Raw genomic sequence first — 22,806 nt, forward strand, 5'->3', positions numbered from 1 at the left:
ATGGGAGGCACACTAGAAGTAGACGAATCACACTTGCACGCTTTCATGCGACATTGTAGTGAGACGACGTCCTTCATCCCTGGTTCTGCAAGAAATTTCCAAGTAGTGCTAATGAATTATAAGGCAAGTCAAGGACATTCAACGCAACAATTTATGGAGGACATCGCTACAACAACATTTGCTCGTGATTTTGGAACAAATGTATGGAAATGGGCCACCATGTTCATGAAACACCATGGTAATATAATATTGGGAGTACCTTTAAAGTACAAAAAATATAGCTTAAATTGTTTTCCACAAGTTGAATAAAGTGAATGCCTAAAGTAACACCAACCGTAGGATTAGTGGATGAGGGTGACATAAAAAATGTTACTACAATGTTTACCACAAAACGTGTTGATAGATTGCCTTTTGTGGCTTGTGTTGTGAAGGACTATAAGCCAAATGGGTTGGGTGATCTATTTATCACTATGAAGGTGAATTTTGTAATTATGCAGCATGTATTACCTTGTGCCCAAATAACATACTTAATTAAGGTTATAATCAGAATATTTTATTTCAGGACCAAACACATACTGCCCAAGCCAACATCCACAACAAAGCAGTTTCAAATCTTGAATGTGGTCTACAAATTGGTGTTGAGTTTGTCATATTACTGAAAGAATTTGGTATACACAAGTCCACTCCAGATAAGTTATACCTAAACATTACACTAAAGAATATTGTTAAGGTGTGAACTTGATGAATTTATTCATTACTTTGTGTAAGACCCAATAAAAATTAAAAATATAATTAAATATAATTAAATATTTAATTTTAATATAAGAAATTGGAAGGAGCATTTAATAGCATTAGTTAGAAGATTATGGTGTGGAAAAGTACTAGCTTAAGTGGTTGAGAGTACTTTGGTTGTGCAAGAGGACTTGGGTTCAAGTCCTACTTATGCAAATTGTGTGAAATTTAATTATTATTTACTTTCATCTGTGTGGGATATAATTAGGTTTAATAACATTCCGTTTATGTTTTCATCACATTACACTATTTGATGCTTCATATGAAAACCATTGTATGTGTACAAATTTTAATGAAGCGTATTTCGCGCATGTTTATTAAAGTATAATGCAAATTCTAGAATAATCTAGAAAAATCTAAGATAAAGTTATTGAAATGTAATGAAACTTCTAGAGTATTGGAGAAAAGCTTAGGATAGGAAAAAAATCAAGAACATTCTACTATGTAGAAAAATCTAGAACTATTTGCTCAAGTTCTAGCTAAAAGTTTCTAGAATAATCTATGGGTCTATAAATACCCCATGTATCCTACCATTAGCAACATGAAGAACAAAATAACACAACATCCAATACAACTATTCTCAACTACAAGATACACTTCTCCAACTACTACTTTCACACTCTACTATCTACACATTTTCTCTATCCCTTCAACTATCCCTTTCACAACCTCAAAATACTAACAATGTTGTTCCCGATGGCGGTGTGACTTGTTTAGGATTGTTAACAATAATTTGGTGGCTTGTGCAATATGGAAAGGAACAAGGTGTGATATGGTGCTGGTTTGTTCGCGTCTCGCAGGCGTTGATGCGGTGGCAAATGTGTTGCGCCCGGTAGCCGAACGGACCGTTGGAGGCAGCGTGGCTACCGCCATTGAGAGATCTTTTGGTGCAGGCACGGGTGTTTCTTGTTTATGGTTCAATCACAAGTTTTGGTTGATATATGGGGGCAATGCTGGAGTGGTTTGGAGATGCAATATATGCGAGTCTGCATGTGTTGTTTTGGATTGGGGCTTGTATCCCTATTTTGTTGAGGTAAGGGGTTGGTCCTTTCTTTTCAATCTATTTCTTCAAGACTTGATTAGTTGGGTTCTTTGGAACCTATAGCATGCATTGAAGAGATCCCTCTTTTTACGGTGCAGACACAGGTCTAGTTTCGGGGCATAATTCCTTTTCGATTATTTGGTGTTTTGTTTAGTTTTTGTCAAATTGCGATGCTTGTGGAAGGACGGGTTGTGTCCCGTGGTTCTTGCCTTTCGTCAATGGTTTAGTAGTACTTTTATAACATAATGCATGTATACAGTGGTATGTTGCAGTCACGTTTTGTTCTCCTTGTTGCATAAACCTTTCTTTCTTTCAACTTGAAATCGTGATGGTGATTGATGTTAGCATTGGTGGTGGCATTTTGATCCCTTTTCTTATTCACAGCACGTGGTTGTCCTTTTAATAATCCTTACCATATTAGTAAACTTGCTAAAAGGCCATAGGACCCACACCATACTTATTTCCTCCTTGCTTAGAAATTTTAATTTATAGGTGTGCCTCACATTGTCTATGATACGCATAATGCCTTTTTGTCCATCAATTCACTCGACTAATCTGTTGCAAGGTAATTTTAATGCACCTTTGTATTAATGGAACGTGAGGCCACCTTGTTTTCTTTCCTTTCCTCCAGCCATGCATTAGGTGCTTTTGTTATGGAAGTTATAAATCAATTTTACTCTTCACATCTTTATTTACCTCTACTTTCATTAAAAACTATATTAAAATATAATATATGTTAAAAAGAATTGGTGCAGGCGTAACTTATACATGTATCATATATTAAGGTTGATACATAATATATATATATATATATATATATATATATATATATATATATATATATATATATATATATATATATATATTATAATATATATTAATATGTGTATGTAACATAGTATATGATAAATTATTATTATTCTTTTATCTTTTACTGTTTTATTATTATTATCATTGTTATTGTTTTATTTTATTTTTATTATTTTATTATTTTATTAGTTTTTTTTATTATTTATTTTATGTTATTAATCATTATTATTATTATTTTATTAATATTATTGTTTTGTTTTATTTTGTTATTTATTATTGTTGTTTTATCATTATTGTTTTATATCGATTTTATTATCATTATTGCACGTGCGACTTTTTGGGACAATAACTATGCGTACGTCTTGGATTGTATATTTGTTGGATTGTCCAAGATTGTGTGTTGGGTACAACACTGTCGTTGATGATTTTATGCTAATACATGTGAAAGTATAGGTGTATATGATTGATACGTATGATGTGTGTTGGTGCATTTTGAGTCATACTATGATAATTGGATGTTTAGTTCATTAAAACATGTGTTGGGGTGTAAAACCAGTAACCTTCACGCTATTGGTGTGGCGCTTGACAGCATAGAGTAAACTGCCAGGTGATAAGCCACCATGGGAACTATGGAGCAATTTTTCGAGAGGGGTTTTGTCAGGCGGTGTTCGTGATACTTGAATTGGACTGGTTCCAATAGGTTGGCGACTGGCGGCGCGAGGTGTAGCGTCCTTGCCGGAAATTACTTATTTAAAATAAAACAACTAAAAATGATTATACAACCTCATTTATTCAGAAGTTCTTTCCCAAAACGCGGGAAATTTAAATATTGTTTCAGTGTGTCAATTTAAAAGAAAACCATACAGCGTTCCATTATTAAAATTATAAATAAATTCTGATATTTGTTACAAAATAACTCAAAAAAATTCTAGAAGAAAACAAGTATAAACTCCCATAGTTGTTCCTCACTCTGTCGCTAAACATCCACACGTTCACCTACATCAACATCTGCTCCCATGTAATGAGTTACATGATCATCGCCAAACACACACAAATAGGGTGAGTTCATTTAAATAAACCAATAAAACATGACAATAATTAACGTATCTGAAAATTATAACCCAAGTTAGCTTTTCCCCATTCCTCAGTTCATCCACTTTCAACCATTACGTTAGTCGTCACTTGATTCTACACTCCTTGGTGAGTACACCGATCGATCTTTGCTGCACGAGTGTCTACTCGCCCCTCCGACTACAGGCCACCACCTAATTATCCACACGCGGGAATAAATTGCCACGACCACAATTCGCGACACAAGGTGGAGTTCCCTGAAATGAACTGAAGTTTTTAGTTGTCTTCAGACTACCAAACTCAAACAGATGCACTGAAGAAGGCAATCATCCGAAACCTCGTCGTATGAGCCACGATCTTGCACACTCCATTGGACGTCCTAAACCACCAGGCTTCAACCTATAGTGGCCACGTGTTACCCCAATACAAGTTACACTCGTAACTTACCCTCAACCAAAGCATCGCATCGTGTCCCTCACCCAAAGCTATGTAGAACCTTCCTTACGAGCCAACTCTACACCAAAACCCGCCTGGTGCACCTCTCGTGTCGCTAGGCGAAATTTGGCTTCAGACTGCCTAGCACCCTCTCACGCCACCAAGTGCAACACGCCTTACAGTGCCCCTATCGCCCCCCCCCCCCCCCCCCCCCCGCCTGGCAGAACCAACCCTGCCGCCAAGCGCCATGCACGTCTAGTGGTCATTGCCACTAGTTTGGGTATCTATCGCCTGGCAGCTCGCCCAACACCGCCAGGCACCATACTAGTAGCGCAATGCTACTGGTTTTTGGCACATCAAATCGGTCCTAAAGGACCCCAAACACTCCATACACAGATTACAATACATTCATACCTAAACAGGCATAACTCTAAGATAATGATACAATCCAACACATTTATAATTTCACAAGTCAAGTAATACTTATATTTAATATGAGACACCTCTTTTTATCATCATTCCTCTCCAAAGGTAATGTATCCTGACAATTTGACATGGACTTATAGTTTAAAACATGCAATTTAACACATTCAATCAATGAACCCTTTTATTCTCTCATACATTTGATTCCATTCGACTCACCATTATACACCATCATTTAACTCACTCACGAGTTTTGAATTTATACATCCTTCGTCCACTAACCCAAACCACGCAGAAAAATATTAGATACATCACAAAACAACACACAAATCACAGGATCAACTCGAGACACCCACTGTCTTGTTGTGTCGTCTAGCCGTAGCCTAGGCGCCGCCAGGCAGTGCGTGAAAAATCTAGTTTCTACCAAGATTTCTCCCGCACTAGTCGTGACCTCAAGCACCCTTAATTATATTACCAACCTTTGTACTAACACAGTTTCACATGCACACATTATACATGGTTCATACTTTATCTATTTTAACATCTTTTCACTAAAATAGTGCCCCAATCATAGACTTAGATCATGCTTATTCATTCTCAACTCCAACAGGAACCCTAATTTCCCAATTTCATGCAATATTATTACATTCAACATATGATTATTAATCGCAGTCACAAACATCCATAAAGATTCATATTCACACATATAGATCATCGCGACAACATCACGAATAACACAAAAACCCAGAGTAACCCAAAACTGGTCACACCCCAGTTCGTGTCGCCTGGTAGATCATCCTCCGTCGCCAAGCGGTTCATGAAGAAAACCCAAAAAACTGGGTCTGAAGCTTGTGTCGCCTGGCGGGTCGCGTGTGACTGCTAGGCAATTTCTAGAAAATTCCAGAAATCCGAACAGAACGTGAATAAAATGGAAAGATGGCATTCCCACATCCACAAACACATCACGAGTACATTCAACTAAAATTTAAACATCAATTAGGAACTCCCTTGACCTGGATATTCCTTGCTCACGACAATTGCTAAAATTCCTCTTAATGTTGGCAGTATGAATCCCTTAAACCAGCTCCAATCAACTACAATGAGTATCCCAGGGTAGCCACACATCCATAACTCTCCCCCTCTCAATACTTTTAGCTAGGGTTTCTGTGTCTCTTCACTTCCATGCCAAAGTAAATTTTAACAAAAAGAAAGTTATTTTGTTTAAGCCAAGGATTGAACCCACTACCACACAAACAATTGCAATTCAAGTGTACAACTAATGATAAAATTAAATAACACACAAATGACATACATAGGACTCGAACCCAAGTCCTCTCACACAAACAAGTACTTTCAACCACTTGAGCTAGTACTTTTCCACGTCATGAAAGTTAACATTAATTGACATAAAGGCTTCCACTACCCGTATTTATTAAATAATTATTTATTTAATTATTTAAATTCATCGGGTCTTACACGAGGAGTGGCGTCAGACGGCCAATGTGTGTTGTTTCGCTTGGCAGTGCTTAAGCAGCCAAGCGGTTTCTGTTGTGGCAATCTAGTTGTGTTGGCCTTTAGGCTTGAAGAACTAAGTCCATAGGGGGTCCGGGATGTGCTTGGTAGTGAGTCATGAGCGAGGGAGTTCATGACATTGTCGGACCGCATGATGGGTGAGGGTGGATGTGTCCACTGAAGGCTACTTTGGGCGATGGAGTCCATAGTATGGTGATTGCATGCATGTCATGGTCCAAGCGAGTGAAGGTTTAGATGGTCAGACTATGGACTAGGGAGTCCGTAGGGCAAGACTACGAGCAGGATAGGCTCGTAGGATGGACCACGAGCGAGGAGGTTCGTGGAAGCACAGTAAGTCCCGAGACCAATATGCATTTGCATACAACTCATAAAGGGTATGAGTTCATGGGGAGTGGGAGATTTAAAGATAAATATTATGGAATTTATTTTGGGTGAGTTTATTCATATTTAATTATCAGTTGTGCATAGCTTACCCTATCTGTTTGTGTGTGGCGATGATCGGATAACTTGTTATCCGGGAGCAAATGATGATGCAGGTGAGTCAGATGATGCTTACGGGCAGAGTGCAGGGTCTACTTGGGAGCTTTTGAAAGGATTTTCATTTAAAGGATTTTGATGTAATTTATAATTATGTTGAACTTTGGTTGGTTTTGTAATAAAGTAATTGCGAATATTTGAATTATGCTACAATTGAAGTTTTCAAATTTTCCGCGTTTTGGGAAAATACTTAATATAGGTGGAAGTTTTTATTCATTATATTCTTTAATTAATTTAATTAAGTAATACTCGACCGTGATGTTACACTTTAGGTTAGGTCATAGTTGGAATTGAAGTTAATAAGTTATCATGAAATTCATATGTCTTCAAACATGACATTACTAGTCCAACAATTGAAGAAGTAACAACTTCACTTCTTATGGGCAAACAAAAGCAACATGCCAAAGATAGTGGTGAACCCAATTTGAACCTCAATGTGTAGGTAAATTGGACACTAATGTAGAAATCAATGTGGATACCAATGTGGAAACAAATTTGGATGCACATTTGAAGCACATTGAGGACATCCATATGGAAACGGTTGAGGATAGCAGTCATGATGACATAATGACCTACAATAGTGTTGATGAGAGGATGAAGAGTCTGGTTGATCCGTTCAAGAAATTCAAACGCACTGAAACAAGGCAGTCCTCAAAGTCATAACCATAGAGCCATTACAAATGTGACCCATTATATTTTATGCTTTTGGATGTCATTTTCAAAGTCACCTTTAAGTTTATGTATGATATATGAAATATGAACTTGTGGAGGACATTTTTTGTCGTGTGTTAATGAAGTTAGTCATTATATTTGAGTATGAATTGGTAATTCATTTGTGTTAAATGTATAACATGGGTTACCATTAATTTAGGTATGCTTTTGGTATTATTAGTGGTGTCAAAACCATTTAACCTAGGTTAGCAATACTGAAGTCATAAATATGTACGTCCTATGGGATTGATGAGCAAATACCTGTAACAAATACACACAACCAATAACGTGAAAGTATCTCGTGTTTCCTTTCTCCATTAAGAACATGGATGCATTGTATATGTTCCCAACTAAGTATTCATTAACAAGCTCACCCCAATTATATTTACCAAGACCACCAAGGTCATCCATAATGGAAATCATATACCATGTTAACATCAATAATTTGGTTATTGAAAAATTTCTTACACTCACTGTGTACACTAACCTCATCTAACTGAATAGTCTCACCATGAACCCTTAAACCCAGTTCCAAATAAACATACAATAAAGATAAACAAACAACTTCATTACTTATTAACCCCCCTTTCTTTTCAACCCACAAACTAATTAATGAACTAAGAAGTGTCCTAGAAATTTTTAGACTTCCTTTCAACATGGTGAACCATCCAAATAATGTTCCTTCAAGAAGAGACCTTTGTTCAGCACTTGAATTCTTATTTAATGAAGCAATGTACTTGGTCCAACAAGAATACCTAAAACTCTACAAATAATTATCAACAAAACTTATAAATTCAGTTTGTTTACAATAATTAATCATTATAAATTATCATATCAAACCTTGCGATCATGCTTTAAGTCACCACCACAATCACTGCCTTCACTATAATCAACCATTATAATATCTCTTATGCTAACTACTAATGTCACCTGCTATGCATAATATAAACAATTATTTGTAGTATACCAATGTAGAACACATTTAGTGAAAAATAAATATGATGTCCAATAAGTATATCAAGACTAACTATTCCTCTATATAACATACTAAAAAACCAAAACAATGAAAGTAATACATGGTGAACTGATAAAGTGATAACGAACTTTGATGTGCAAATACTACACCTATACGATTCCAACTTATAAACTATTTAGGATCCATATCACCCATCCACAACTTAACCCAACACGGATATCATATGTGTGAATACAATACCATGGATTAATAGTTAAGAAGTTTGAAGTAACCAATATTTCGATTCCCAGCTTAGTGAGATAAATTTACGAAACACACCACCAACGACTACAACCAAATTGACGGTACTAACCACACCATCAACGAAATCAACCTTCCAAACCAATCACCAACTAAATCACTTGGAATCAGACAAACAAATTTATATTATCTTTACTCATTTCAAAACCTACGGCCACTATTCCCCAATGGGTTCAACAATGTGCTCAAAATAGGGGTCCAAAACGAATAGTGCTTTAAATAACAACACCTTTCACAACATCACTCATTGTCCACCAATTACAGGTTTCATTAGGGGTTTCAACATACACAAGTAGGCTTTCAACAACACAACATACATTACACAAAAAAATTACCTCTAAGAGAAGAAAGCGCCACTTGAGAAAGAAGAAGACTACTTCCAAAACACAAACTTTAGATTGGGATACAAAATTGCGCTTTTCTCCACCAAAAATTCCTCTTCTCAAAACACAACTACATGGCACAAAAAAAATTTAAACTTGAAGAAGTGATAGCCAGAAATGAAGAAAAAGATGACTTCCAGAAGAGACTTCCACCAAAACTTCCTCTTGTAAACTCTTATACAATGAAATGAAAAATAAAGAAACTGTCACCCGCCACACATGCAACAACGCTTTTAAGAAAAAAAATATATAAAAATATAGTGTCGTAAGGTTGCGAGAGAAGTTATATTTTTTTAGATGTTACACTATATTTTCCTTTGCTATTTTACCATCCATTTTCTTTTCTTTTTCAAAAAAAAAAAAAAACTCAAATCTAACTTCACTAAATCTCACCCATATATTTTCTTCTCCACCCGCCAAAACCCTCACTGCTCTCTAAATGCCACGTGGCATCTCCGTTCACCCTGACCCAACTGATTTTCGCACACAAGGGATTTTTTCACGTTTTATGGTGAACGCACCACCACTCCTCTCACACTCACTAATCACACTACCCTGGTTGAAACTAGGGATGACAAAAATATTATCCGCAGATAAAATCCGCGACAGATAGTTACTATCCGCGGGTATTTATTATTCGCGAGTAGCGGGTAACGGGTATTTTAATACCCGATTATAAACGGGTTGGATACGGATATCATACTATCCGTACCCGCGAGTATCCGTTACCCGCAAAAAATAAAAATTAATATTTAATTTATATTTTATTAAGTTAAATTTAATTAAAATTAGAAGTAACAGTATATTTTATTATGTCAAATTTAATTATAATTATAATTTAATTTATATTTATATTTTATTTTTTTAATTTTATATTAAAAAATTTATAAAATTCATATTTTTTTAAATATTTGCGGATATTGGATATTCACGGGTACCCGCGGGTTTTAAAAATATCTGTAAATATTTTTTAAACAGATATCCGACAGATAAACAGACAGATAACAGACGAATTTTTTATTAGCGAGTCGGGTACGGATATCATACTGCCCGACCCGACCCGTTGCCATCCCGGTTGAAACTCACGTTCACTACTCACACAACACTCTCGCACATCTCTAACAAAAACACACCTAAACAGACACACTACGAAACAGAGAAGGGGAAGGGGAAGGAATTGGGAGAAAAGCCTTTGGGGGTCTCATCTTCTTCCTGTGATTCTTCTTTCTTCAGAGAGGGGCGATCAAAAAACCCTAACACCACTGCCTCACGAACGCACAGCAGCGGACTCTCACTGCAGTATCAGTCACGTGAGTAACAGGTGCAGCGTCGCACTCATCTTCATCTTCTTCCTTGAGCCACCGCCGTTGGTTGTTCCTCACTGCTCCACTGCTGTTCGAATTGGCCGAGAGTTCATCGTCCTTGGAGCTCGCATCTTCTCATAGCGCCGCGGCGTGGACTCATCATCCTCATCTCCTCGCAAATCCGACGAGGCCGTTGTTGTCGGTACCAACTAGTTTCCTTTCCTTCTCTGTTTCTGCTTCTTTTCTTTTGTTTGGGGTTTCTTTCAGAAACTGGTTGGGATTTAATCGAACTGGAGTTGCTTTTGAGTGGCTTGGAGTGTGCATTTGAGTTGCTTTTGTTGAAAAATTATATAACCTTTATGCGTCCTTTATAATTTTGGATTTAATTTTTCTGTTTGGGGTTTAAACGCACTAGATTGGGGCTTTGATGTGTGATTGAACATGAATTCGGATGGATGCAGTTTCTGAGTTTTGGTATGGGCATTTTCCGAGTTCTTTGTATTTTGGGATGAGTTTATGAGTTTATGGTGTGCTGAGGCCTTGGTGTAATGTTCACGTTCTGAGTTATTTGATTAAGAGTGAGTTGAAATTTTTTAGTTCGGTAAATCTATTGATATTGTCATGGGCTGTCGAGACCTATTTTTGTTTGTGATTGAGTAGGAGTTCACTGATTGTAATTGGTTTATTTTAATGAGATTTTGGCTTGAGCTTTTGATGCAATCTCATTGGTATTGGAAGTTGGAATTCCAGATTCATTTTGCTGTGGTGAGTTTGAAAAGAAAAAAAAAACGTGTAAGAGTGTTGTTGTTTTGCATTGACTGATTGTTGTGGGAAGTATTGAACTCATGGGCTTACTTTATGAATATTAGTACTATTTTTACTGGAATGGAGAAAGTAGCAGCTAGTCCATGCCCTCTTTTGGTTGGATTATTCAGGAACATATATTTCATTTGACTTTTGTTTATACCCATGGAGTTCTGTCATATACTATTGCACAGTTATTGGTTTTCTTATTTTGCATGATGGGTTTTATGGGTTTATTTCTGGATTTGGAATTCATGGTTGGGTGTGTTTAAAGCTGGCAAGATGCTTTATTGTAAAATTGAAGCTGAAACAGGAAAAGGAAAATCTAAAGCATATGGGCTTTGATTTTATTGGAGTTTGAACCCTTTTTGTGTGAGTGAATTCTTTGATGTCTTATCTAATTTGTTTGGAACTGTTTAATAATTATTTGAAGATGAGCTTTGAAACATCCTAGTTGGATTTGATTATATATATATATATATATATATATATATATATATATATATATATATATATATATATATATATATATTATACCAGCATCATGGTTTGTAATGTATTTGCACTAAGCGTTTATGTTGGGAACCTATAAAGTACACGTATATATGTAGGTGTTGGAATAAACATTTGATATGTGAGTTTTATTTTGAATATGGTCAAGTACTGATCCCATTTTTCTTACCTTGGCTTACTCCAAGATTTGTCTCATAATGGCAAGGCATTCTATACTAAATTGATACAGGGGCGTGTGACTTTGTGATTAAAATTAGTACTCATTTTTATTGTATCACACCATACTTGATATTTGTATGGAGCAATGGATTGCACTATGGGTGAGTTCTTGTTCGTGCTTTTTCTTTCTTTGACCAATATGTGGTTTATGTTTTTTAGATTACTTTATATTTTTGTGCCACTGTTTGTAATATTACCTCTTTTATTATTTGACATTCAACTTTTCATACGTACACCAAATTATAAATTTTTGAAAGTTATTTAATTATCATGTTAAGTCTTGGACTTACTTGATAATTAAAACTTTCTTTCATTCAAAATTTAAAAATTTGATTATCATGTTAAGTATGAGACTTACTTGATAATTAAAGTTTTCACATTTTTTAAATTATTAATTATCATGTCAAGTCTTGGACTTGTTTGATAATTAAATTTTCATTCATCTAAATTTTAAATAATTTTTTTTATTATCATATTAAGTCTCAGACTTACTTGATAATTAAAACTTTCATATATTTTTTTAAATCATTGATTATCATATTAAAACTCGGACTTACTTCATAATTAACATTTTCACATAGTTTTAAAAATATTTCATTATCATGTCAAGTCTCTTGATAATTAAGTTTTTATCATGTTGAGTATCAGAGTCACTTGATAAGTAAAAGTATTAATTTTTTTTTTTACAATTAACCAAATTAAAGTTTTTTCAAATAGTTTTAAATGTTTTTAAAGAACTATATAATCCTGATTTTTCATTTTAGACAAGGATATGTAGAAGCAAGGTCAAACACGTTGGAATAAAAAAAAATTAAAAATATTTTATCTTCCACACACGTAACCGACTTTCGAACTCAGTTTGGTTTTGTAGACCATCCTTTTTTAGGTTTTCCCTAGCTTGCCTTAATGAACTATGGTGGCGACTCTTCTTAAAATACTTTTTTTTTTAAAGATTTTCTTGTTCACCATTCCGTCGCTATTTCGGTGTGGACAATTGCAAAGTATTATAGTTTGATCATTGATGCTGTTTATCTTTAAATTCCTATGTGAAAAAATGAGCTTAGTTTTGGTCCTTGCATGTAAAAAGTTCTGCACTTTGATTCATTGTATTGTTTTTCGATTTGGTTCCCATTAGAAAAATACTCTTACCTTATAAATTATGGAAACGGTGGATACCAATTTCCACACACACATACACATATTTATTTAGGGACCAAAAAAGTACAACTTTTTCATGCAGGGCCTAATACAAAAAGCAAGTCTAGGGAGCAAAATTATAATTTCAATGAAACTTTGAATACAAAAATAAGGTGAACCAAAAGGGTTGATAAGCATTGGCTTCCAAGTCATAATTCTACATCAGTAAAATGAACTTGAGTTTTATTTGATTTTAAACAGTATCCAACAATAGCTTCTGCTCCTTTGATGTTGGAAGAATGAATAAGAAAACTAGTCTTCGGTTATTTTTCCATGTTTCTCTTGATTGAACAATACGTAGCTCATTCCCTAAAAGTAGAGATGTCAAAATGAGCTCAGACCCGTAAGCCAACCCGACTTACCACGGGTTTGAGCCGGGTCGGGTTGCAAAAATAATTTTTTTGCGATTATGGATCAAAACGGGTTGGGCTCACTTAACCCACGGGCTATGCGGGTTCGAGCCAAGTTATAGTGAGCTGACCCACCAACCCAGGCTATAGTGGCCGTTCAGTCGTCTCCGACAATGCTGGTAAAATTCTCTCTAGAACTTTCAAATCGTCAAGAATTTCATCTGTTTTTGCACCCTATTGTAATGAAGTGCCCAAGTATTTTATCCTTGCTAATGTTTTGTAAAAAAATTAAATTTAACGTTTGGCGTTCTCGTGAGGGGTATCCATATTCAAGCCTCTACTGCTTTATGCTTTCAGGCTGAGTTCGTTATTGACTTCTTAATTATATGAATTAAAGTATTTGCTATTATCAGAAAGATATCTTCCTTCCATATAAATCTAGCTTATTCCTTTTTCTTCCAGAATTATGACGCCCTACGTGATGGATCACTTTTGATTGAATCCAACATTACTCAGTGATTGATCATCAGTATGATTCTAAAATCACTCAAACCTGAAACAGAGCTTTGATTGTATATGCTGTGATCTATGTTAAGTCTTTGGTAATTCATATTGATTCTCAAAGAATGTAAACGTTTTTTAGTGATTCGTAATTGCAAGCTAAAACAAATATTAAAAACTCTTCCAAAATTAAATTTTCGATGAAAATTCTGAAAAGAAAAGAGTGAAGATCTTTAAAGTGGCTAGCTGGTCTTGGTTTGAAATGGATGCCTTTGGTTCTGCAGCACGTTTAATCTCTGCAATTGGATTAATCCTATTGTTCTCTATATTGTTTACTGGTTTGTACTTTATTTTTTTTACTATTAATGCAGGAGAGAGCTGAAAAGGATCCATACTTGAACAAAGCTGGACTCAACTTTCCTCTCAAGGTCAGTTTCATTGTTGTTCAAACTTGATTTGTACAAACTTGATTGTTGTATTTAGTAAGTTTTTCACTTTTATTTTTTTCACAAATTAATATGCAGCATGGAATTATCTATGCCGGTCATTGCAGCATTGGATTCAATCTGTTATGGTGTTGCATATGCAGGCTAAGAAATTTTTGGAGGCTAAATGAACTATCAACTTTTGAACATGTTTAGTTAGTTAGTTTAAAGTGCTTGTTTGTGTGTATATGGCAGTCCAAGCTATGAATACTATGGTTCTCGGGAAATGACATCTTTGCTTTTATCAAATCTGATGTTGGAAATATTGTTATGATTACTAGAAATAAATTTCAGTTAATCTTTATCATTGGCGATAGATTTAAAGATTCAAAACTATAATCAAACTTCTACAAATTTAACTTTTTTTTTTATTAAAGATTTAGGTGTATATATATTATATTTGATTATATTTTTAATTTAGGTAACATTCTTTTGACTTTTTTCTTGTCTTTTTAATATAATTTATTTACTTTCTAAAATAATATAAAAATAATTTCGTACCAGTATTCATCTATATCAATTTACAAGAGATATGATTTATTTATTTATTTTTTGTTTTAAATTTACATAAATTTATTATTGCACTTTCAAAGGAAGAAAACAAATATGGGGGATTGAAAATAACTTGTTAAATTATTCTTTTATACTCTTTTATTTATTTATTTATTTCTTTATATTGTTTAGAAATTTAAATTTAAAAATAACATCATCCCCCGACCCACAGGCAACACTCCTGGATAGCAACAATATTTAACCGTTGTGAGGCGCAAACCAAGGTCTGCTGTTTTGAGCTGAGACTCAAGAGCAACATATTCATGGCGATTGAAACGCTAGTGTTAGGTATTCCCTCGTTCTTATTCTCCTTCTTGTGGTGCAAACACACACATCAATCTTACCCTTACATGGTTTGTTTTCAGGCGCTGGTCAAGAAGTTGGGAAGAGTTGCGTGGTGGTAACCATCAATGGCAAGCGAATCATGTTCGATTGTGGAATGCATATGGGCTTCTTGGACCATCGTCGTTACCCTGATTTCACCCTTGTTGACCCCAATCAAGATTTCAACTCTGCCATCACTTGCATCATCATCACTCACTTGTGTGTATCACTCCATTCTCAATTTTCCTGTTTTTAATTATTATGAAGTTAAACTATTCACATGATTTGTATAGTTTTCGTCGTTATAAGTTTCAGTCTCTATATGAGAAAATTGCAAGTTTTATCATTGCCACCAGAAAGTTTTGTAACATCTTTACAACCCTGGAAAGTTGTAGTCTACCTCTGATGTCAATACAAAAGAGAGACCAAAATTGTAAGTTTTATCATTGCCACCAGAAAGTTTTGTAACATCTTTACAACGCTGGAAAGTTGTAGTCTACCTCTGATGTCAATACAATAGAGAGACCAAAATTGTAAGTTTTAGTCCTTAGGTAAGATTAACATCAATATTCGAGAAAGAAGTGTGTTGTTTTAATTTTAAAATCATGATTGTCTTATAAACAACACAAAAAACCATCTACTATCATGTTGATAAGTTTTTAGATAGCCCTTGCATTTGTCTTACCTGTCGTGGTGGTTTTTCTATCATCCTATTTCTGTATGTAGAGACTCTTTGTATCTGTTATACTTTGGTCTATATATAGAACCTTCTATAATACAAATTATTTCTTTCATTCTTATTCTTATTTTTTATTGTGATTATTCTATGAACCTATCAATGACATCATTCTGTTTTATAGAATTGCTACAAAACTTTCTAAGAATGATTAGTCACTACAATAATTTATGTAAAGGCTAAAACTTGCAATTTTGTCATAGAGAGACTAAAATTTAAAATAGAGACAAGTATACGGACCCTTGTTGTTATTAGCATTTTAACGTTGCCTTGTCATTTTGAAAATTTGGGCAGTCATTTGGATCATGTTGGCGCTTTAGCTTACTTCACTGAAGTTTGTGGGTATAATGGACCAATTTACATGACAGTGAGTCCTTTTACTGCTACATTTTGGATGAAATGTTTGCCTGAACATATACTTCAGTTTTTGGAATTTTCTAATATAACAGAATTTGAATATTTGTGCTAAAATATTTGGGTTTAATTTAATTATAAACTTATACCGTGCTTCACTAACTTTCTTGTTCCTGCCCCCTGCTTAAAAGAACTATAATTTTATCCTTTTTCAAAACTCATCATAGAATCGGCCTGCTTTTTCTTTCAAAGTTGCAGAGTGTTATATTTTGATCCTTGATGCTGTTTTATGTTAAATTCCCATGTGAAAAAATGAGCTTAGTTTTGGTCTTTCCATGTAAAAAAATCTTCATTTTGATTTGTTGTATTGTTTTTCGTTTAGGTTCCCATTAGAAAAATACTCTTACCTTATAAATTATGTAAACGGTGGAGACCAATTTCCACACATATTTATTTAGGGACCTAAAAAAGTACAACTTTTTCATGCCGGACCTAATACAAAAAGCAAGTCTAGGGAAAAAAATTATAATTTCAGTGAAATTTTGAATACAAAAACATTTCACTAAATGGGTTGATAAGCATTGGCTTCCAAGTCATAATTCTACATTAGTAAATTTAACTGAAGTTTTATTTGATTTTAAATAGTACCCTACAAAAGCTTTGGCTCCTTTGATGTTGGAAGACTATCGCAAAGTGATGGTTGATCGCCGGGGTGAGGAAGAGCTATTTTCATCTGATCAAATTGCTGAGTGCATGAAGAAGGGTAATATAGGATCCACTTTTCATTTAAAGTACCCCATCTATAGGTTGGTTAGACAACTATTACTTTAAACATGCCACTAGGAATATTGGCGCCTGTTCTAGTTTTGACTTTGTTGAAGTTTGAATTGTGTGCAACTGTTGTATTAGGGATTTTAGGTGAAGGAAAAAGATTCATCTTTTAGGCTATAAATGTTAAATGTGCCATTTAAGTTTTGTTCTTTCAAATTGATAAATCTTGGTGGATTGATTTACATTTTTGTGTGCATTTTAAAGCTGATTCAGCTATACTTCTCAGTAGTTTATTATTTGTTTTTGGATTTTTGAACACAGTAGGTTTGCATCTAAAATCACCATGCTTCTGACATTAGTATCTAAAATTGTAATTTAATTTGATTCCATGTGCAGTTATTGCTGTTGATTTGAGGCAGACTGTACAAGTAGATGAAGACTTGCAGATACGTGCCTATTATGCAGGACATGTAAGGCTTGTGACTTCATCTTTGAAGTCATGTTTAGTTTTCTGAAAAAAAGTATAGCATTAGATGTCTTCACTGTTATGGTTGAATTTTTTTTTTTTTTTTTGAACAATGTTAATGTAAAAAGTGAAGAACCCATGACTCTTTTGTGGCAATAAATCAGCTATTACTATTTCTCACAATTCTGTCTCCAACATGATAGGAGCAAACATATAGAGATAGACTGACACTTCATGAAAGATAAGTTGGATAATGGCCTTATAACTCCATAGATCCCATCAAGACTTCAACTTGCACATTTGTTTACAAAGAAGTTTCTCACAAAACGGTTTCATGATCCTACATGCAAGTTGGGAATGATTGATATTCATCAGCTTAATGGGGAGTGTCGAGTTATGAGAAGATATTGTTAATTAATGTAAAAACATTGTAGGGATATGAAGAATTATTATGAATTATTGTAATTATTTCTGGGATGATAGAGTTACTGTTTGGATTAAGAAATAGAATCAGAGTTTTCTCACTTCTTCAATGTCTTCTGTCCTCTTTTAAGTCTTCCCTGATTCAATCTCTTTCTATATCATTATAGTAGATTTTTCTTCCTTCAATGCCTTACTTCAATGTTTTAGTACTTAAGCTCATCGTTTTATAAAGGTTATTGGAGCTGCAATGTTCTATGCAAAAGTTGGAGATGCAGAAATGGTTTACACTGGAGACTACAATATGACACCAGATAGACACCTTGGAGCAGCTCAAATTGATCGATTACGACTTGACCTTCTTATAACTGAGTAAGAACATCATTGGTTGTATAAATGAACCTTCTAACAAAGTTATCAATAATGTAGTGACAGTGATAAATGTTCTTTTCTTGTTTATCTTTTACTTTATTTTCTACAATTATTATAAGTTTTGTACATACTTTTCACGGACTACTTATCTGTATGCATTACCATTGCTAACTCATCCTCATATTGATATTACTGTTAGAAATGTGAATTATTCCTTTGCTAGTACCTAATAGCCTAAACTTTTGAGATGTTGGTTCTTGAATTGTATCAAACCATGTGACCAAGAGGTCATGTGATCAACTCTTCTTGTCTTATTTTTTCATTGTTACTGTTTTGAGTTAAAATCCGTTTAACTATTATAATTCCTATTACTACATTGCTTGCATGATATTCCAACAGTTACTGTAATAAACATCATTGGTCTTGTTGCTATTCAGTAAACTCTTCATCTGTGCTTGAGAGGCATCATCAGAATTGTAATAGAATGAGTTTCTGCCCGATATCAAATGTAAACCAAAGTTGTGAAATTTTTGGATCATTAAACTGAATTCTCTGGTATTTGTTAGTAGTTTTGATGAAGGATTTTGTGGCTAGCTACCTACCTCAGATATAAAATTTGACAGACAGATACAGTCCATAGTAGTTTTGCATAAACATTATACAATTGTGTCATGTTACCAAGGTACAGTATATTTATCTGTGGTATCGTTGCTTTCTTTCCTCCTTTTGATTAATGGTTTAATGGGTTTTAAATGCATGAATCCTATATTGGTTTTACTGCTTGAAGTTATAAGATGGATTTTCTTGAATAGATTTTTGTATGATGATTCTTAAAGAAAATCATTTCAGATCCACATATGCGACTACAATTCGTGATTCAAGATATGCCCGAGAGAGAGAATTCCTCAAAGCTGTATGTGTTTGCAGCACTTAATTTATGATGTGATGCTGCTTGTATAATATGGTGTCTTGTTTTTTTTCAGACATTGATTTAAGAAAAATGCATTGTTGACTCACTTTCCCAGTCCTTTCTTGTCATATTTTTGCTATTACATTTACATTGATCTGCCGTAGGTTATATTAAAAATGGGTCTTTTGGTATGTTTGAAGAATCCTTGGTTTGTATTCATGGTGTGGACCAATTTTTGTTGATTAGCAGAGATTTTGACTGAAGAAATAAAAAGAAAACTTTTGAATGAGCGCTATTTATGCTCCTATTAGATGCATTTGGTCGGAAAGAATATTAAGACTCAGCTGTTTTAGGAATATATGTTTATAATGTTATTGGATTGGACTTGTTGATCTATATTGGCTGTACAAGTGGTAGTGATTTTTTCCGTTTGGATAAAACCCTAAATGTTGATACAATATAATGCTTGGTTTTGGTAGGTCTCAAATGTTAACCCCGCGCTTACATCCCTAATGAATGGTAATGATAATCAATTCTTACAGATATAGGCATTTGCCAAAACTAATATTTAATAAGTATTGTAAAATAAGATGAAATAGGATTTTGGGATTAATCTCCCTTGTGTAAACCCTACACAAAGGATAGTTTATTTATATTGATAATGGACCAAACCCAGAAATACATAATGGGCTGAGCCCAACTACTAAACACAATATTATATCATCTAACACTCCTCCTCAAGCTGGTGCATACAAATCGTATGTACCAAGCTTGTTACAAAGATAATCAATTCTAGGTCCTCGAAGAGATTTAGTGAAAATATCTGCTAATTGATCAATTGAGTTGACAAACTCGGTCTTGATGTTCCCGGATAGGATTTTTTCTCGAATGAAGTGACAGTCAATTTCAATGTGTTTGGTCCTCTCATGAAAGACAGGATTAGAGCTAATGTGAAGAGCAACCTGATTGTCACATATGAGTGTCATTTGAGTGACATCTCCAAATTGCAATTCTTGAAGCAATTGCTTAAGCCAAACAAGTTCACACGTGGCTAAAGCCATAGCTCTATATTCCGCTTCTGCATTAGATCTTGCCACAACACTTTGTTTCTTGCTCTTCCAAGAGATCAAATTACCACCAATCGAGACACAATATCCAGAAGTAGATCTTCTGTCGGAAGGAGATCCTGCCCAGTCAGCATCTGAATAACATACAACTTTTGTATCAGAGTTGGAATCATATAGTAAACCTTTTCTAGGAGAGCTTTTGATATACTTTAATATGCGAATGACTGCCTTCCAATGTTCTTCACATGGGGAATTAAGGAATTGACTCACCACGCTAACAGTAAAGGAAATATCAGGACGAGTAACAGTAAGATAATTCAACTTTTCAACTAATCGTCTGTACTGTTCAGGATCTGAGAAAGGCTCCCCTTGTTTAGGTAGAAGTTTAATATTAGGATCCATGGGTGTTTCTACCGCTTTAGAATTCATTAACCCAGTTTCCTCCAGAATATCCAATGCATATTTCCTCTGGTATTATACCACTATTGGATTGTGCTACTTCAATACCCAAGAAATACCTGAGTTTTCCAAGATCTTTGGTCTGAAAATGACGACAAAGATATTGCTTTAAGAGGGACATGCCAAGGTTGTCGCTTCCTGTGAGAACAATGTCATCAACATATACTATTAAGTAGATACATCCAGCACTGGAGTGACGATAAAAAACTGAATGATCCACTTCACTGCGAGACATGCCAAATTGTTGAACAACACTACTGAATTTTCCAAACCAGGCCCGAGGAGACTGCTTTAGGCCATATAAAGATTTGTGAAGACGACAAACCAATCCAGAAGACTCCCCTGAGCAACAAAACTCGAAGGTTGCTCCATATAAATTTCTTCATTCAAATCGCCATTGAGGAATGCATTTTTGACATCAAGTTGGTGAAGAGGCCATTGGCGAAGAGCAGCCATGGCAATGAATAAGCAAACAAATGCCATCTTGGCCACTGGAGAAAAAGTATCACTATAATCCAAACCAAAGATCTGTGTGTAACCTTTGGCAACAAGGCGAGCTTTGAGACGGTCAACAGTACCATCAGGGCCAACTTTGATAGCATAGACCCACCTGCAACCAACAACAAATTTCCCGGATGGTAATTGGACAAGATCCCATGTTCCACTATGCCTGAGAGCACTCAATTCATCAAGCATGGCCTGACGCCAACCAGGGTGGGCTAATGCATCACCTAAAGATTTTGGAATTGACAAAGAGGAAATAGACGAAAGGCATGTATAGAAAGATGGAGAGATTCTATGATAACTCAAAGCAGCATAATGAGGGGAATGATTACGGGTAGAACGCATACCTTTACGAAAGGCAATGGGAAGATCAGACTCGGTTGTTGGAACCGGAGGAGACAAATAACTCGGCACTTGATGTGAGTCATGTGTTGGTGGTTGGCAACGGTGTCTTCTGCTATAAACCTGAAGAGGTGGTCTATCCGCAATAGGTACACTTGGAGGTGGCTGAGGAGAATCCGAGGTGGCACTGGAAGTGGGCACACTAGGAGGATCACACACAATAGGGATATCTATAGTAGTAGATGGTGGCTCACAACGAGAAGAGGGGTGTGTGAAGTAAAAAGAAGACTCGTCAAAGGTGACATCAGCGGAGATAAAATGACGGTTGAGGGAAGGAGAGAAACACTTATACCCTTTTTGTGAGCGGGGGAATCCTAAGAAGACACATTTGTGGGCTCTCGGAGACAACTTATCCAAGCAAGGACTAAAATCATGAACAAAACATGTGGACCCAAATACTTTAAGAGGTAAAGGGTGAAGAGGGTCGTGAGGAAATAAAATAGAATGAGGAACTTGGTTATGCAAGACTGAAGAAGGCATGCGATTAATAAGATAACAAGCAGTAAGAACCGCATCACCCCAAAAATGTGAAGGAACTGCACCATGAATTAAAAGAGTGTGAGTTGTTTCAATAAGGTGCCTATTCTTGAGCTCAGCCACTCCATTTTGTTGGGGTGTATAAGCGCATGATGTTTGATGAAGAATGTCCTGAGAAGCCATAAAATGTTTGAAGGATTGAGAGAGATATTCACGACCATTATCACTCCGCAAATTACGAATAGAAACCCCAAACTGTGTTTTAATTTCATGAAAGAATGATTGAAAAATAGAGAACAACTCGGAACGATTTTTCATTAAATATAACCAAGTACATCTTGAATAATCATCAATAAAAGTAACAAAATACTGAAAACCTAAAGTAGACTTAACACAACTAGGTCCCCAAATGTCTGGATGAACTAATGCAAAAGGGGACAAAGCCCGTTGTGAGACACTACAAGGAAACGAACTACGACTATGCTTTCCTAATTGACAAGACTCACACGACAAACTAGATAACTTGGACAAGTTGGGGACAAGTTGTTGCAGTTTGGCAAGGCTGGGATGACCAAATTGTGCATGAAGAAGGGATGGTGATTCCAT

General features: G+C 35.2%; 2 protein-coding genes across 9 annotated transcripts in view; both read left to right on the forward strand.

Annotated features, from left to right (window-relative positions):
• Window positions 1-14,517, forward strand: LOC114174413 (uncharacterized). Its single transcript, XM_028059255.1, has 5 exons — window positions 1-238; window positions 340-476; window positions 563-730; window positions 14,273-14,329; window positions 14,491-14,517. Exons 1-5 carry the CDS (start codon window positions 1-3, stop codon window positions 14,515-14,517), a joined length of 627 nt encoding a protein of 208 aa, XP_027915056.1.
• Window positions 10,111-22,806, forward strand: part of LOC114173570 (cleavage and polyadenylation specificity factor subunit 3-II) — a 22,932-nt gene continuing 10,236 nt past the window's right edge. The window contains exons 1-10 of one of the 8 annotated variants that reach the window (XM_028058055.2): window positions 10,115-10,519; window positions 13,863-13,929; window positions 14,273-14,329; window positions 15,111-15,226; window positions 15,304-15,481; window positions 16,293-16,365; window positions 16,998-17,115; window positions 17,520-17,593; window positions 18,245-18,381; window positions 19,231-19,294. In XM_028058055.2, the coding sequence (XP_027913856.1) occupies window positions 15,202-15,226; window positions 15,304-15,481; window positions 16,293-16,365; window positions 16,998-17,115; window positions 17,520-17,593; window positions 18,245-18,381; window positions 19,231-19,294 (669 nt within the window). In that variant the 5' untranslated portion in view covers window positions 10,115-10,519; window positions 13,863-13,929; window positions 14,273-14,329; window positions 15,111-15,201. Of the gene's footprint in view, window positions 10,520-13,862; window positions 13,930-14,272; window positions 14,330-15,110; window positions 15,227-15,303; window positions 15,482-16,292; window positions 16,366-16,997; window positions 17,116-17,519; window positions 17,594-18,244; window positions 18,382-19,230; window positions 19,295-22,806 lie in introns of those variants that run through there. The other 7 variants (XR_003602521.2, XM_028058054.2, XM_085669772.1 and 4 more) reach the window with 7 other exon arrangements.

Source organism: Vigna unguiculata, chromosome 2 (genome assembly GCF_037176805.1).
Source record: "Vigna unguiculata cultivar grain cowpea cultivar isolate G323 ecotype 2 chromosome 2, ASM3717680v1, whole genome shotgun sequence".
Taxonomy (NCBI): Eukaryota; Viridiplantae; Streptophyta; class Magnoliopsida; order Fabales; family Fabaceae; genus Vigna; species Vigna unguiculata.

Coding starts and splice junctions, on each gene's coding strand:
- LOC114174413 (XM_028059255.1), top strand. CDS start 1: ATGGGAGGCACACTAGAAGTAGACGAATCACACTTGCACGCTTTCATG. Junction 239..339: donor CATGTTCATGAAACACCATG/GTAATATAATAT, acceptor CACCAACCGTAG/GATTAGTGGATGAGGGTGAC. Junction 14,330..14,490: donor GACTCAACTTTCCTCTCAAG/GTCAGTTTCATT, acceptor TTGCATATGCAG/GCTAAGAAATTTTTGGAGGC.